General features: G+C 41.8%; 1 protein-coding gene across 2 annotated transcripts in view; it reads right to left on the bottom strand.

The window, feature by feature from the left end:
• The window catches only part of LOC134192653 (nonsense-mediated mRNA decay factor SMG5-like), a 34,539-nt gene extending 16,967 nt beyond the window's left edge, over positions 1-17,572 (bottom strand). Inside the window, exons 1-8 of one of the 2 annotated variants that reach the window (XM_062661402.1) lie at positions 15,780-17,572; positions 13,648-13,825; positions 12,970-13,038; positions 12,822-12,908; positions 12,690-12,768; positions 3,887-4,012; positions 3,753-3,821; positions 3,194-3,393 (exon numbers count right to left, since the gene is read on the bottom strand). In XM_062661402.1, coding sequence (XP_062517386.1) covers positions 3,194-3,393; positions 3,753-3,821; positions 3,887-4,012; positions 12,690-12,768; positions 12,822-12,908; positions 12,970-13,038; positions 13,648-13,804 — 787 coding nt within the window. In that variant the 5' untranslated portion in view covers positions 13,805-13,825; positions 15,780-17,572. Of the gene's footprint in view, positions 1-3,193; positions 3,394-3,752; positions 3,822-3,886; positions 4,013-12,689; positions 12,769-12,821; positions 12,909-12,969; positions 13,039-13,647; positions 15,088-15,779 lie in introns of those variants that run through there. The other variant, XM_062661401.1, reaches the window with a different exon arrangement.
• Between the last annotated feature and the right edge of the window lie 747 nt (positions 17,573-18,319).

Here is an 18,319-nt window from a genome sequence, read left to right on the forward strand (position 1 = left end):
CCGATATGCCAACAGAGCAAGATAGAAGTCTCCTCCCGAAAGACTTGGCCTTTGTCATCAAACTCTTGATTGTTTGAACACTACGCTCAACTAATAATTACCTTGGGGTGTAAAGACGATGACGTTCTGTGATGAAATCCTTATGCAATAGCAAATTTATAAAAACTCCATACTGACAAACTGGGGCCATTATCGCTGAAAACTTCTACCGGAATTCCACGACAAGAGAAAATTCCTTTAAAAACCTGGATGACATTTCCAGCCCCACATACTTGACAGTTTTCTGATTTCCGGAAAACGTGAGTAAGTAATCAACTACTAACAAATAATGGTCGCCCTGCAGTTCAAAGAGATCTGCCGCCCCCTTTCCCACTGCAGCTGTGGTAAAGGTGTAAAACTCAGAGGCTCTTTTCGCTGCTGGTGATGGTAACAGGCACAGACGTGACAGCCTGCCATCACTTGCTGCAACTCATTGGACATGCCTGGCCACCACATTGTCTCACGCAAACGACCCTTGGTTTTAGCAATACTCTGATGGCCATTATGAGCCATGGCCATCATCTCTTTGTGCAGACTCCGAGGAATGACAATCCGAGTCTCTCGCGCAATCAATCCCTGCGCCTGCATCAGCAGATGCTGGTAAGGCCAAAACTGTTGAATTTCTGTTTGCAAATTGTGACGCGTAGGCCAACTTGTCTGGAGGACACAATAAAGTAGTCAGTTGAGGGGATCCATCAAAATTGCTTCTCTAATTTTCTGCAACTGAATATCTGACTCTGGCAAGCATTCAATAACTACAGCGACGTGATCCTGGACCAATTTCTCAATTCTTGGATCCTCGTCATCCACTGGTGCTCTTGACAAAGCACCTGCTACCGCCAGATATTTTCCCGGAACATATTGCACCTCAAAGCTGTAGCGCATCAATCAAAGCTTCATTCTCATTAACCTAGGTAGGCATTCATCCAAGCTTTGAACGTTCATTATTGAGACAAGCGGTTTATGATCTGTTTCAATGACAAACCGCTCCTCGCTGCCAAATAAATAACAGTGGAACTTCTCACACGCCCATGTCATGGCTGGGCATTCCTTTTCAATCTGAGAGTATCGCTGTTCTGTGCACGTTACAGCTCGAGAGATGTACGTAATGGGTGCACGCTGCCCATCACTTCGAACTTGCAGGAGCACTGCACCTATTCCAAAAGAAGCATCACAGGATACAATCGTGGGAGCTCTTTGCCTATAATACTCCAGAACGAGAGCTCCTACCACTATTTCTTTTTCATCCAAGTACCTTGAACTGCTGTCCACTACCATGCTGCCTCATCTTTCAACAACTAGCAAAAAGAAACTGATTCCTGCAAATGTTAAGGTAGAAATTTCGCCACATACGCGACCAAGCCCAACAAATGCCTGACCTCTTCCTTGGATGCTGGCCGTTTCATCTCTGTAATAGCGGGAAGCCTATCACTACTGATCGCCATCCCCTTTCTGTGATAAGGTATGTCCATAGCATGTAACGCTAGACTGGCGAAACTTGCACTTCTCAGTCTGCAGGCAAACATTGCAAACCCTGACCCACTCCATCACCTGACATGTTCTTCCTTGCTTGAACCCCAAATCAGTATACCATCGATAAAACAAGCAACACCATCTATCTTCCGCAAAACATGCTGCATTGCCCTCTGGAAGACATCCAAACCAGAACTGAGGCCAAACGGCAAACAAATGAACCAAACCTGCCAAAGGGCGTAATAAATCCAAATCATAATAATGAGATCCAAAGATGAAGCGTCCAATGGTATCTGCCGGAACCCAGTAGCAGCATTCAGTGTGGTAAAATATTTTGTACCAGCTAATTTCGAAAATATTTCTTCTGCTGATGGTAGTTGGTAACGTTCCCGTTGCACATCTTCATTCAGGAGAGTGTAATCAACACATATTTGAACTAAACGGTATTTCTTTGGTACTACGACCATTGGATTACACCGACTTGTTGGCTCATTCACTTCATATAGGTGGTATAGAATGCAACGTGCTGTTGCCAAAACATAAGGGTGCTTCGCATTCTTCAGAGCAATTTGGTAAGTGTAGTCCTTCATCAAACCAAATTAAGCAAACAAATCCATAAAATCCGATGCCACAAGATCTCCTCGAACCTCCTCCAAACTGTCAACACTCTCCTTTCCTGTTGTCATGTCATGGGTAGCTGCCAAAACTCTCTTAATCAGCCCCAGTTGCTCACAAGCTTGCAAGCCCAACAGTAGCACAGCTGCAACTTCCTGTGACAGCACATGGAATCGCAATTTCCTTGTTTCTCCTTGGGGCAACTGCACACTGCAAATACAAGACGATCTCTAATCAAAGAATCACACAACGTACCGAAGTCACACGTCCTGGCAAGGGTGCAGAGTGCTGTCACATGTACTCTCCCTCCCTCCCTCCCTCCCTCCCTCCCTCCCTCCCTCCCTCCCTCCCTCCCTCCCTCCCTCTCCCTCTCTCTCTCTCTTGTAAGATATGGATTCATAAGGTGATTACTATACTATACCATCCACCAACTTTAGTGAAACCTACCTAAATTGTCAAAGCATTTTAGTTGACACCGCCTTTTGTTCTGGATCCACCACTGAGCTTTCCATCCAAATGAGCTATTCTGTTCCAGTCTTCTCAAGAAGTGGTGATTATGGACAGTCACTCTTATGGTGAACAAAATGCTTTAGCTAGTATTGCTACAAATGATGAATGTGACAAACTCTTTATGAGAGAGCCAGGACGGCGGACTTCTCTCATTCAATAGTGAAAGCTGTTTTGAATAAATAGCATCTAACAACTACAAATACTGAAAAAGGTACAGAACTTCGTCATTCACTAACTGATTTAGTCCACATCATTGCCATCTATCTGAATGTTAGAAAAAATGCATCTTGCTGGATAAAGATTATATAATTACTACTAGCTCACTGAAGCTATAGTGGCGGTGTAGCATTACAGTACATACACGCACACATTCCTACATCCTGTATACGAAATTTTAGGTGGTCATTTATTTTAGGTCAAAAGTGAGAACTGAAATTACCAAAAATAAAAAAATCATCAAAACTTAATTACAGTACATACAAAATATTCTAAATTTACAGTATAATACAATAGTAGCCTACCGCATATTGTACCTGACAAGAAGTTTCAGTCTCACCCTGTAATCTCAGTTTGTGAGATGCTAGCATTGATAAAGCCACAATCTTGAGCATCAGTCCACCCGACAAACAAGTGTCTGCATTTTCATCTCTTGTTTCTGAATTAGAGTAGTCCATTTGATGAAGCTTGAATGCAAGACTTTCAATAAAATCATGTAGAATGTTCTCACATTGAGCACTAAGTTCTTCCTGAGAAGTCCTAAAACAGATGACAAATTGTTTAAAAACCATTACAGTCAGCACCGGTGTAGGGGAAGGGGGCTGGCTCGGTGTAGGAAATGAAATTTTCTGTGCCAATCTGTTTACAATCTAGCAAGCGAGGTAGTTTTTGCTTACCCATGATGACATCCACAGTCAGCCCCCTCCCCGCTCGAGAACATCTTCTTATGCCATAGGTCAGTATTTAATAATATAAGCAAGCATCCATTCTAGTTGCTTATTAAACTTTCTTAATTAGCAAATATTTCGTTTGCTAAGTCAGCTAGTTCGAAAACAGAATTAACAAAACAAAAATCAAATAAATGTGTCAAAATAAATCAAGGTAGTGCATCTAAATACCTGCAAGGAGGCAGCAGTTTTCTCTGCAAGTCCAGAAAGCGAACAAGAAACTTTCTTAGAACAACACCACTACACAAAAGACAGGAATACCATTACTGCTGTTTCTGAAACTTTAGTACAAAGAAACACCTTACTGTATGTCTGTTTCTTTTGCTTCTCCACAATATTCCTGATCGAGATGTTTCAGTCGATTACTGTTTCTTTCAAAGAGTCGTTTTAAATTATGGTCGGCACCAGCAAAAGGAACACGACTTGCAAGACTAAATGAGGATATAAATAGAAGTTCATTAAAACTTTATGGCAAGTAGATAATATAACTGTGGAAAAATACAGTCCTATAACTCAAAAATCAATGCTGTGCCTGAAACTCACATCACACCAAAGCAGCAGTTAAAACGTGGGTTCTGGAGTACTTTGTCCCTACAGGGCTTGGGATAAAAAAACCCATTTCATGCAGTGTGTAAAGAAAAAGTGGTCCAAACAAGTGATCCAGAATTTACACTAACAATAGTCCAGAAAAGTGGTCCAGAGTTGATATGTAGTCTAGAATTTAAGTGGTCCAAAATTCACAAGTGATCTAGAGTTGATAAGTGGTCCAGAGTTATAGTCTTACTCCTGGTGCTGTCTAGTGAGACTCATAAATCTAATTGATTTATCACTTTGGTCACACAATTGCCACAATTGCCGCAACAATCGCTCAACTACAGATAACAGTTCTCTTGTACCATGATGAATGTTAATCTGTTCTGACTTTCATGAAGTGCACCGTTCTACTGCATATGTGGCCAGATGCGTGAGGCAAAACATAATCCATATTAATTAATTACTCAATGACTCATACCGGTACCCCAACCATATGTGTTCGTGTGCATGAACTACTCCAAGTTAAACACACCTGTGAGCTTAAGGTTGAGCACTAAAGCTTGTGGGGTAAGCTTTGACTGTGGCAACCAAAGGTAAGGCTACATTCTTGGCAGACCACTTGTATGAAATCAAACCATTGTCAAACATCACTGCATGATGACACGATTGTAGATGGTGAACCATTTTATATAGACCAAAGCCAGGTATTATGTTATGCATTTGACATGGGTGTTCATCATGATGTACAGCTACCCCACTACCATTCAAAGACAACGTTAACCACCTTGAAGACCAAGGTTCTAGCTAGAATCGTTTTACTGTCACCCTGATGTTTGAGAAAGTGTTTGAGAGTTGAACACTGTCCGACCATCATGTTTTGTACACTCAGTATTAACAGGACAAACACGCAATGCATGACTGCCGATCACAAATGCTGTAGGCTTTACCTGATTCTTGTAAAATTAGAGTTATTTTGAGATTGAAGTCATCCAAATCATAAATGAAGAAGCGCTTGAAGTGCAAACCCTCGGCCAGTATGCACCTTGAAAATAAATTAGTCATGCTATGACAAATCGTATGACAGAATGGTATGATGTGGGTAATAAATAAGAAGCATTATTAAAATGATCACAGGTCGAGCTTGAGGTAAGTCACGTGACTGGCTGCTACCGTCTACAACGAGTAGCTACGCAGTCCATCAGCCAACGTCCCGTAGGACCTCGCTTCTATTTTTACAACCTTCGCTCGTCGGTTCTTTGTGCAGGTGATTGTTTGTGCAGCTTTTGAGGTCATTTGTGCAGCTTTTGAGGTCATTTGTGCAGCTTTTGAGGTCGTAACAATGGCCAGTTTTAGACATGGCATGGGCACCAGAGCCAAAACAAAATTAGATGTGGGAACATTACAAATGCAGCTAGATTAACTAGGCGTTGTTTCTAAATGCATGTTACAAATGTAGTTGTTTCCAAATGATGGAACAAGCCAAATGTTACAAGTCGGAGAGCCTCGACACTAGGCCGGCTGGCAATCTTTGCCCTAGCCTAGTTACGTGATGAAGTAACGGGCGTGATCATTGTTCTGTTTGTTGGTGGGAAACCTAGGTTACAAATGGAGACCAAACAAGCAGCTCACCACCGATTTTCCAGCTCACAAGAATGTAAAAGTCTCATTCTTTGTGCAGCTTCTCTAGGCGTCTTGTTGTTTGTGCGGCTTCTCTAGCTAGACCTCACCTACTGTTGTAATGAGGTGACCCCAGAGCCAAAAAACATCACTGCGGAAAAACATGCACGTGCACATGTAGATTAGCTAGGCGTCTGTTCGCTCTGACTTTGGATACCGTAAAACAGAAATGAATAGAGATGCACTAGCATACTTATAGGTCGGCCGAGCCACTCTCTCCGACAAAACAGATGTTGTCATGGACAACGCACGCTCTCCTTCGTAAATTCCCGTCAAACACCAAATTTCTGTTGAAGACAACACTAGTGATCTTTGCAACAACACCACGACCGCTCAGCAACGCACACCCAAAATTCAAGCTGGCAGATTTCAAAACCACTATGCAGAAACACTGTGGAACAAGCAAAATGTTACAAGTCAGGTACAGCTACACACCCTTGCTCCTGGTTGTTGTTGAGGAAATATACACGTACAAATGTATGTGCTAAACCCTTAAAGCAAAGGACTAAACACCATGTACAGGACGGACGCCCGATGGCCAAATTCTCGTTAGCAGCTACCAAAGAAAGAGAGGTGGAGCTTCATGATGACATCACGTTCATCTATTGGTCAGAATAGCTTCATTTGCATCTCCGCTAACCAACTATATATACGGTCGACGGGTCGGACGGTCGTCGAACGACTACTATACCCTCCACCCGGAAATCCGAGCTTCGGGTAACAAGAATGTAAGCTCTCGATCAGAAAGTATTGGAGAGCAAACAATCTCCACAAATGCCAAAGGGGCGTGGCCAAACACTAATGTGGCCTGTGATAGTTGAGCTGCAACCCTACTAGCCAAAACCCTGTTGCAAAATACTGTGTCACTGTTAACTGCAGTGTCAGCACAATCCAAACCTTATGTACAGCTGAGAGGTACACCAATGCTGATATATTACACATCGAGTTTAATAGCATATATGCACCAGGGTTTAAAATTCCCGGTTGCCTCCTCTCCCTTGGCGACTAACACTTCCAATTTGGCAAGTGAACTTGGACCATTTGGTCGCCTCAAGATCCAATGCAGCATTGCATATGATCATCCTACTCTTCATTCGCGTTGGTCTGGCCGACTGTGTAAAACCGCAGAATCTCCCATTTGTACTAACAGAAAAGATCTATCTAACAGGGCAGCTAGAATTCTAATGTTTGCACATACGTGACAAGATTTTAGTGGTGTCTCTACAAAACAGACCAATCAAAAACAGGAATTTGCCAAGGGAAATGTGCATTGTGCATGATGGCGCATCGGTTTGTCGGACCAAGCGACTGACCTGTTTGTAGGCTGTAAGTTACAGCTCAGCGCTGTTAGGTACACTACCACCTCCTGTTTACTCTCCCAAGACATCTGGAACTAACTGGAAACCTTATCTGAGACAGTGGGTTGGGCTAATTACCTCAATACGCCATGTATGGCCAAATGCTATCACGTAACGACATATAATTACATGTAAAAGCCTGGTCTTTCTGATAGACTTCCCATGGCCAACATGAACAGAGATCAGGGGGGTTATATAGGTAGCTCCTTTGTTACATCTAACATCTATTTTCTACAAATGGCAGTAAGAACAAGAGAAAACCATACAAACTGAAATAGGAAAAGTAGACATGGTTGTAAATAAACTAGGCTGTCTTTACATTCAATTGCCTGGCAACCACCAAATTTGGAAAATTTTAGACCCTGACATGCACAACGGATATTTCACACAACCGACAGCACGCCCATTGGTTAAACAAGGGGATGTCTGCACTAAAACATGTTCCGGTTAAACAAGGGATATCTACACCAAACATGTTCCAGGGGCAGATACAGGAGCACCTTTGCCGAGGGGGCACAAGGACAATTGTTTACCTGTCCTGGATAATTCTTGGCAGACCAGACCATGTCATGCGATGGCTGCACTCACCTGGGTAGGTACTCACCTTTCCCTCACTGAGTCAGCTCTCTTGTTTGGTTCCTCAAAGACAAGAATACGGCATTCAGTGTACATTACCTAAGGTCCTTCTACCACTGAAGCAGAACAATTGCATTCAGGTATGTAGAGTCAAATTGCAGTCGTAAAGGGAAAGTCCAACAAAAATGAACTTAACCTGTATATCTTACGAAGACAAATTGACCGGTATAAGTTACTCCGTTATCTTCGTTTTTGTACACGAGAACGAGCAATGCTACTGTGATGTGCAATGCCCACGCATCTGCTCCCTGCTTCCTGGTCAATTATGCTCTGCCCACTGCAAACAAATCAATGCGTTTACGGATGACTGCTACGAATATATCGAGAACGCTGAATGTGAATGCAAAGATATTATGAAGATCTGTCTCCTGCCGTCAGTGGTTCCTCACCCAAGTAAAACGGCGTTGCTAGAGCTGTTTTCCCACCAGACTTTCAAGCAGAATTCCTGAATACCACGGCTTACCTAGAGAATGTGCTTGTGCTTGAGTATTTGTTTATCCTTGTTTATTTAATATACAAAGAGAAACATTCAACGTGCCGTCTGGCGTGTGCTACAGAGGACATTCCTGTTTTCACATCCAGTCTGCTCACTTTCTTTGCCGCTGGTTGGTAGAAGGTTACAATCCCGGATGAAAAATAGGATCATAACACCCATGCCCTAGTAACGCCCAGAAAAAAGTGTTTCTTTTCTATACACTATACAAAACCATGTGTCCTGTGGCAATTTCTGCAAGTACATGAGAATCATTTGTGCAATCTCAAAAACGGCCACTATTATGAGAATGACTAGCACATGACTGAGCTGACATGGTAGTCGTACCAGGTTCCCTGCCTATTGATCAGTTAGTTGAAGGACTGAGTTTGTAGTTCAGAATGTTGACCATAAAAGGCTAAACCTGCCAAAACAAAGAGACAGAACACGACCTTGACTAGAGACACATGTGGGTGTGACATAAGCCAGTGACAATGAAAAACAATTATGGCAGTTCGAAATGTGTTGATTCTGCAGAGTAAGGCATTGAAAGCAAGTAGGGCACTGACCTAGGTTTTCTCTCTCTAAAGAACAACAATGTGCCAGAACTCTCCTAAACAAGTCTCCATACTTGCTGTTCTGACCAGGACAGCATACGAAAGCCATGAGAAATAGATCAACTCAAAAGAAATAAATGGCGTAATGGTGCCGTTTTAGCTGAGACAATGATGACATTTGACATACTTAACAAACAGCAGACACCTAGACAGACAGACAGACCCGGATGTTAGATGATGTCGCCTGTCTTTCCTGACGGTCTTTGACTGACAAGATAGGCTTGTTTTGTTTGGATCGTAAAGCGTGTACTAGGTCAAATCTCGTATGAAAGCATGTCCTATCCCGTCTTGTTCAGTGAGAGGTACAATCCAATGGGTCCTTCACCACATTCGTCAGGCCTACGATAGTGATGAAGTTCTGGAGAGATTTTGTGATCGATTGGGCCTTTCCTGCTGTCAGTTCTGCGGGAAATGATTCGTGAAGCTTGAACAGCATCTGCCACAATGCAAGAAGAAGTCAGGGGCTGACAATCCTGTGGTTTACGCCCAAAGAGTGTGTGTCAATGAAGATGGCGCCACCATGTGTCTGTCTCTCGATCATCAGAAGGGATGCTTGTGACAACCATCAATGGCCTACAATGAGCCTATTGGTCTGAACCCACACGGGAGCTGTGAATCTCAAGCACAGGATTTCATTCAATCTCTGTTGCCTGATGAAATCTTGAAAAAGCGGTCCCCGCTAAAACGATCAGTTGCATCAAGCCCACAATGAAGTCTCATTTCTTGGATTGCTGCACAGTACCTCTCAAGAAAATCTTTGAGGATCCATCTAATTAAGGGGCGTGGAAGCTGCTTTATCTCCTGCCCAGGATGATTTTGGGGCCATCCAAAAGAGGGGGCAAGGCAAGTTCGTCTGTCATTGCTGCCACATATGAGCAGTTCCTGTGGTTTGAATGGCAACAACTGCTCTGCTTGGACAGTTCTGCGGTGAAAAGCAAATCAGTCTGAGGTAGCGATCAAGTCAAGAGAGCGGCTGTGGAATTGATCAAGTGTGGGGAACTGTCCAGGGCATCTCATATTCTGACAAGTTCAGGGTTAGCATCAGCCACAGAGGAAACTGCAGAGAACCTAGCAAGCAAGCACCCAAAGAGATCGTCTGCTCTGCCTGAAGCAAACTTGAACAAAGAAACCATCTCTTTCCATGCAGCTTTTCCTGCACAGCATACAAAAGTCACCAAGAGGCTCTGGCTGCAGCCCTTCTGGTTGGCGATATGAGCATTTACGAGTTCTGGTGTCTGATGCAGCAATTGTCCGATATCTGCATACTGTGTGCTCCTGCATCGCATTAGGAGAAATTCCAAAATCTATCTCGACATTGCTGTCCTCTGCCTGCTTAGTAGCCCTACCCAAGCCTAATGGTGATGTGAGGCCCATTGCAATTGGCGAAGTCCTGAGGCAGATTACTGCCAAGTCCATCTGCTTACAGCTGAAAGGCCAACTTTCTGAGTATTTTTCACCAACTCAACATGCGGTAGCAACCAAGGGAGGCGCAGACCTCCTTGTCCATCATGTCCTTTTGCTGCTGGAGGAAAACAAGGACTGGTAGTGTTAAAGACTGACGCAAAAAACGCTTTCAATTCCATTCACAGAGGCCAAGTGATGACACAAGTTTATCATCTTTTTCTGAGATTGCAAACCATGTGATGGAAATGTAGTCTGGGTCTAGCCCTTTAGTTTACCTAATGGACAATGTCTCAATGATGCTGTCATCTGAGGAAGGCATCCATCAAGGAGACCCCTTGGGCCAGTGCTCTTCTCATTGGGTATTCACAACATTCTGACTACACTACAATGCAAGTTCCAAGACATTGTTGTCCTTGCTTATCTGGATGATGTGATCCTGTTTGGATCATCACTCAATGTGCGCGACGCTTTTGCATCCTCAAAGCAAGAGTTTGGCAATGTCGGACTTCAAATTCAAACAAGAAGTCTGAACTGTACTGCCCATTGCATTCAGCAGTACCAGATTTATTGTCAACAGATATCCTTATTTCCCACACAGGAACTAAGATTCTTGGGATTCCTATTGGCAGCCATGACTTCATCTCAAATGTCTGTATTGACGTCGCAAATTCTGGCAATGTGTTTTGCCAGCAGTTACCTGACTTGAATGAGCCTCAGGGAGCAATGCTTCTTCTGAGACATTGCCATGCAAGCCGACTCAACCATTTGGCCAGAGGAGTTTGCCCGGATAGCTTGCAACCTGCTGCCACTATTCATGATCGACTGACTAAAATGTGCTTTACAACTTTGATTGGTACCAGAGATTTAACAGCTAGCCAATGGGAGCAGGCAACACTCCCCATACGTCTTGGTGGGTTCGGAATGACACTGTTGTAAACTGTCTCCTGTTTTGCCTTTTTATCCAGCTGGGGTCATCCCCTGCAGGAGTTACCAAACCGGTTCACATCCCTGGCAGATCATGTCAGGACTCTTTTATTAAATTGCAAGGAAAAAGGAAGCATTGGTTATCAACTGGATCAACTATAGGATGACGACAGGGATCTGTCAGAAGTGGTATCTAACACAAAGAAACTCCAACACAGATTGACAGATGCTAACAACCAGATTACAGTCAATGCTTTGATTGACACCTCCCCTCTAAAAGACGCTGCACGTCTGCTGTCTCTGTAGGGTAAGGAAGCTGGGGCTTGGCTCAGTGCTGTACCTTCCTCAAATAAGTTTGCGCTATCACCCAACAGTTTTATTTCAGCAGCTTCAATGAGGTTACGGATTCCTGTCTCCTTTTCTGAGTGGATCAACAAGTGCAATTGTGGTCAAACTTTAGATATAAAGAGCTCTGACGCAGATGGATTCCACCTCCTAACATGCAAGAACAATGGTGGCCCTCTGTGGTCCCATGATTCGATGATGTCAGTATGATCTGAGTGCTTGAGTTCAGTTCATCTGCCCCAAAAGTGTGAGCCTAGGGACTGCTACACACATTCGAACAATTGGCCTGATATCCTAGTTTATGACTCAGAGACAGGACCTAACGTTGAGTTAGACGTGGCAATAGCTCACCCATGGGCATCAGACATCTTACCTCGTGCAGCTACATCTGGGGGAAGTACGGCAATGAGAAGGGAGCAAATCAAGAAAAACAAGTATGCCCATGAACGACTACCTGGTGGATATTCTCCAACAGTCGTGCCTCTTGTATTCGAACATTTCGGTCGTAGGGGGAAGAAAGTGTCTGAGTACTTGAGGATCCTCTCTGCTTTGTGGAGGGATGACAATGGATGATCTAACATTGCTGAGTTCAAAACACAATGGAGACAACGATTTTTGATCAAGCTGCAGCAATGCAATTCAAGTGTGATCTCTAGAAAGATGACAGTAATTTCAGCTGGACTAAAATCTTGCAGTGTCCTTGACAAATATCAATTTGTTTTAAACTAAGTGGTCAAATGTATTCTGACCCCCCTATGGGGTCATCTGTTGTACCCTTAGGTGTTTGTTGTTGATTAGAGGAACTTTTCTTAAAGACTAGCTTTTAAGCTCTTGATGGAAATTTCTTTGGATTTGAAATATATGTATTTGACAGACAGACAGACAGACAGACAGACAGACAGACAGACAGACAGACAGACAGACAGACAGACAGACAGCCAGACAGAAAGACAGACAGACAGATAGACATACAGATAAGCAGACAGACAGACAAACAGACAGATAAGCAGACAGACAGATGAGCAGGCAGAAAGACAAAGAAACATAGAAACAGAAAACGTTGACCAAAAAGACAAATAGATAAAGAAACAGATGGACAAGCTAACAGACAGGCACACAATTAAAAGGGTAGCATGTTTACCACATCAAGTAATGGAATGCTGCATCTGTTTCTTGATTTGCATTTCCTGACAATAAAGCAAGCTGATTATGAGGCAAACCTAAATAACAAACTATGTGAAATCATAAACTTTTAACAAGAAACAAGTCATACCAACACTTGGTTCTAAGCAAATAGCTTGCTTGTAATATCCCTTTGCCACTTGTGTTGTTCCACCTTCAAATTCTAACTGATATCGTGCTAAACATACAACTGAAATCAATACTGGCATGAAGGCATCTAAAGCTACTTTAATACTAACCCAGGTCACCGAGATAGACAAAGCACCTGTGACATGCTGACAAAGCCCATTCTCTGATTTCATCATCCTCTGCACAGCAATAAAACTGGTGGCAACAATGTTACTACACAATCATTTTCACCGTCAGTCAAGCAGTTATTACCTGAGTCTGTCTGTCTGTCTATCTAACAGTCTGCCTGTTAATTTCATATATTCCTAATTTCACACTACAATAAAATAGCTAGCAGAATCAAGTCTTTGATCAGTACATCATGCTACAAACAAAATTAGTAAAATAAACATTGAGTAACTGTCTGTACCTTAGAAAAGATGCAAATCATTTCTATTTCAAAGACTACTCAAAGCTAAGCACCAAGTGATTAAAAAAGTTATAACACAACAATGAAAAATGATATTATAAAGACATAGCTAAAATAACCACTTGCCAAACAAAATACATGTTAACATTAGCATCACAATAAAAGTAAAAGATTTAATGCTCAATTTAACTAAAATAACATCTAGACTCTAATTACAATAAGTACCAATCCAAGTCCAATATCTGTTGGTAACCATCAGGTCAACAGGTAACTTTTGTAAGCATTGATTTTTCCTGCTTTTGTTAATAAAAACAACACTAAATATTGTCATTTCAATTTTAGTAACACTTCTGTATCCTTGTTCAGTCTACTGCATTACCTTGGACATAATCTTGCACCTGACTGCTGCTTTGATTCGACCTTGAGAATAATACCACCCCTTTTAGATCAACAGAGAATTCCCTCTCTAAACGAACAATTAAGTGATGATAGAAGCAGCCAGCAGTTTTCAAATGACTTTGCAGTTTCAAGTACATAGGACTTTCTGCAGTAAATGCCTGAAACATAGCAATAACACAACCAATTCAACTTCACTAGGCCAATACAAACCACATATATAGTTTTGCGTCAGCCTTTACCTGAATGTAGGTATGGGTGGGCAGCAAATTTATATATGCAGTATCTGTTTAATATTAACACATTCTTCTACTCATAATTTAATATTAACATGTTATTGAAGTCATTATGTTTCACAGGCTCACAGCTTTAGTATGTTTAAAAGTGACTACACACTATAATGCACATCAGAACCACGGTGTTGGCAGCTGCCGAGAAGATGATGCATGAAATGGACACGTGACAATATGGAGGCTGGCACATGCACAAGTGTATAGGGAAGGGGCCTGCAGGAGGTTTGCCAGTATTATATATGTAGTTTGTACAGCCATACATTAAGACACAAGATGACAACAATTTACATGATAGCTTCAGACCTCAGTAGATTCATAAGTTTAATAAAGTAGCACTAAAGTGCTAAACCCTTGTCTGTTAAGCAACACAGACAGCTATGTTAATACAAGAAACAACACAACAACACATGCGACTAGATGGCCAGGTGTACAGTGCTGGCACACTAATTAGCATCAGTGATCTGGCTATTGACACACTACTGTAACCTTAGCGCAGAGTCCACTATTATGGGCAAACATCGCACATTGTCCATCCATTATCACAGTTCGTCCAGCTAAAATCTGGAATAATCAGACATGTTGTCTGGACAAGGCCTATGAAATTGACTTGGGGTATCTAGAAGACTAGAGATTTTCTGGCGCTGTGTGTTCCTTTCATCTGAAGCGATGGGCTCATTATTACTAGCAGATTAGTAGAATACTGTGTCTCACTGCCTAGCTGGGTAGCCACGCTTTCTGCCCATGCCTAGATGTCATGCATGACTACCACCTGTTACATGCAAATATAGCAAACAGGAAACGTTATGTGTGTACCAAAAATAGTACTGTACTTGTTGTAGAGTGTGAAGCTTTGGGGTGAGTGCATTGCACACTTTCTGTTTGCATTCAATTTGTGCCTAAATTGTTACAACTCTGATATAGCTGGTTGCCTAGCACTATTTTGTCATCATCGAAGCTCTCTAGTAGTCAAACAAAATTAGAAATGACCCATGCACAGGCAAGGGTACATAGTTTGCATACAAATAAGGTGAGAATGTTAATGTTACCTATAGGTGATCACAAGAGCAGAGAGGTAAAGCACTTAGCAAGTACTTCATTACTAATTGCTACACATTCTAAACATGATAGGTTCTCCCTACCAGCTTCCAGATTCCAAATAAACGGTGGAAACAGTATTCACAGCTGGCAGTTTCCGCTCTAAACAGCAGCCTCAAAAAGTTCTGTAATATAATGAAGCTAATGCTTGTGATCTTGACAATAAGAGGCATTGTTAATGTAGAGATCTAGAACATGCTAATACCAGACATTTTACCTATATTTGTCATGTTTGTTGTGTATATCTGTCACATGTGTTATGATAAACATTTACAATACTATCCACTAACCCACACACTTCTCAATGTGTACTTCAAATTTAATATAATCTTATCCAATTCACATTACGTACTCTTGAATTTAACTTGAATTCGATGTACAATGCAACATTTATCAATCCCCTATCTTATGTATAAGTAACCCCTTTCCTGCATGTCTGTAACACATGCTACTAACAGTTGGTGTAACATTAAATTGGTCTATTGGTTGACTCATCCAGAACTAGCAAAATATATATTTGCATAGACATTTCCAGTAGTATAGTAATGTACATATCATTAACAGCTTGTCCGGTCATGTCCCGCCAATTTTCATTATAGCCTGACATTTTGTCCGGGCATTTGAAAATTCTTATCACGGACACTGTTAGTGCATGCCCGCCTCGGGTTAATGACACATTTTAAGATGATCTCCAACAATGATTGTCACAGCAGGTTTTCTGGCTCACATGTAGCAAGTGACCACTTTGCTGAGCATGAACACATTCAAGTCTCTAGATTCAGTATGAAAACAAATATTAATTTTGATACAAGCAACAATTGAAATGTATCTTTCAGAAACTGGACCACAAAGAAAAATTGTCATTATTCTCACTCGTCAAATGTAAGTCACAGTAATGCCATAGATGGCCAATATACTGTTGAATCTTACCTGAAACACATAATTCTCAACAAAACAGATGCTATAAAATCCAACTGACATTTTTGTAGCACATCGTGATCTAATTTGACAACTACACTACAGTGACAAGACATTAGAAGATCTCTGCTTGTCCTAGCTTCATTACTACTTCTGTGTGCAAACAACCTCTTGGCTTTATTGTGTGACAAGGCACTTTTCAACACAAGTAGACTTATTATGATGATATCATTTGTTACTTGCTAGAAGCACACCAGTTGGAGAGTTTACTCTGTTGTTTGTTGTTGTGGCTCAATCAGTGCAAGGAAAATCTAAAAAGCATCTCCAACTACAGTGCTGAGTAGAATTCATTCATCTTTCCTGGTGGTGCTGCTCATTCATCCTTTAAAGAGCAGCTTCTGTATCACACTTTCAGTCAGCAATTAAATGGATTAGCAGCAGTTACAGCTAACAAAAGTTCATTTCTAGCCTGAGTGCTAGAACATTCTCTAGCCAAAAATTCTAACAACATGACCAATAATTAGCTACAGACACCCTGATGCAAGCTGACTGAACAGAATATAAGGACATTTCCTCATCAAACTAGGCCATTTTCTATCATCCAGTCACACTTGTTAAAATGGCCTCTTCTTAGTTTGGTTCCGATAACAACTGTTTGTCTGCGGAGGAAGTGAGAAGACAGTGTGTGTGTATCGGTCCAACCCTCAATCAGCATTGACTTTCCAATTGCACTATATACAGTGACAGTATGTATTTGCCTCCTGTTTCTTATACAGTAGACCCTCGATTATCCGACCCCTTTGGGCAAGCCACAGAGGAATAGGGGTCAGATAAGTGAAAAGAACGATAGTGCATTGCACATTTTGAATCCACCACAAAGAAGCTCGTGTACTTCTTACAATTATACAACCAGAAGCATATCAGTGGTACAGCACTCGACTATGCATTGAGTGTTCTGACATCGAAGATGTTAAAATAACTCTTAGAACTACGTGAGCATGATAGAATCGGTGATGAGGCAATCGACTCGCCATTGCATGTTCTGAGACCTCCCCACAAAGATATGGAGGTGGAGGAAATATCGTATAAACCCAAGGAGGAAAAAAAGACAAAAGAGGAGCTGTACGAGAAACCTTGGTGTATGCCAGGGATGACATTTCCCAAATCAACATACAACACACCAAAACACATTATAAAAAATATCTCTTCTAGATTGATGGTAGAGTTTCCTTTATCACTTAGCCTGCGCTTGTCTTCATGCGTCTCGGGGCGCCGAGTAAGGTGAGCACCCTCAACAATGGGAAGATACTAGATAGACAAGATATATACATACCTTAGACTCACAAATGGGAGATAGGGGGTGGACCAATCAAATAGATGGGGGAAAAGCTGGACCACTCGTGCAACAGTATTACCTTCTTAGAATCCTTACAGACATGGGACGTGCAAGAAGTATTGGCTTCCTAGAAGCCTTACAGAGGTGTTCCAGAAATGGCAGTCTATATACTACTCTCACTTTTACATCGGACTGCATGAAAGAAGTGGCACAGTTACTGAGCATCAATCAACTCACTACCTCGCCATATCATCCTGCTTGTAATGGCTTTGTAAAAAATTCAACAGGACTCTCAAGAACATGCTGAAACAATTGTGTGCCAAACAGCAAGACAATGGGACAGATTCGTAAACCCTTTGTTGTTTGCTTTTGGGAAGGGCCGCAAGAGTTGACAGGGTTCGCACCCTTTGAGCTCCTGTTTGGCTGAACAATGCACAGGCCGATACAGATTCTCCGACAGTTGTGGACAAAAAACAACACACGAGAAGATTAAAGAAACACTGAAGATTACAAGAGAAGAATTAGAAAAGGCCCAGTGGGGATAAAAAGTGTACTATGATCGCAACACCAAGACAGAGATGTTCTCTGTGGGAGATCAAGCAATATATATGTGTATATATATATATATATATATATATATATATATATATAACATGTATGTGGGGTGCATGACCTATGCAGACAATATAGTGTTGATGTCTCAAATGGTAATGGCGTTACAAAGAATGCTTCATATGTGTACATCTGTTGTCGACAGCAACAAAATGATATTCAATGTGAGTAAGAGTGTGGTGATTGCATTTGTAAAGTCAAGATTTGTTTGTGTGGAGGATCCTCAGCTACTGCTTAATCACAACACGTTGCCTTGGAAGTCTCATATCACTCAGTTGGGAATGATCCTAAATGAGTTATGCAACAATGCTACTGCTGTGGAGGATAGAGTTACAAAATTTTGCAAAGCTGTCAATTCTGTTGTGTTACGTTTAGGTGGTAAAGTTTCATCAGATCAAGTT

The sequence above is a fragment of the Corticium candelabrum genome, chromosome 16, assembly GCF_963422355.1.
Source record: "Corticium candelabrum chromosome 16, ooCorCand1.1, whole genome shotgun sequence".
Lineage (NCBI taxonomy): Eukaryota > Metazoa > Porifera > Homoscleromorpha > Homosclerophorida > Plakinidae > Corticium > Corticium candelabrum.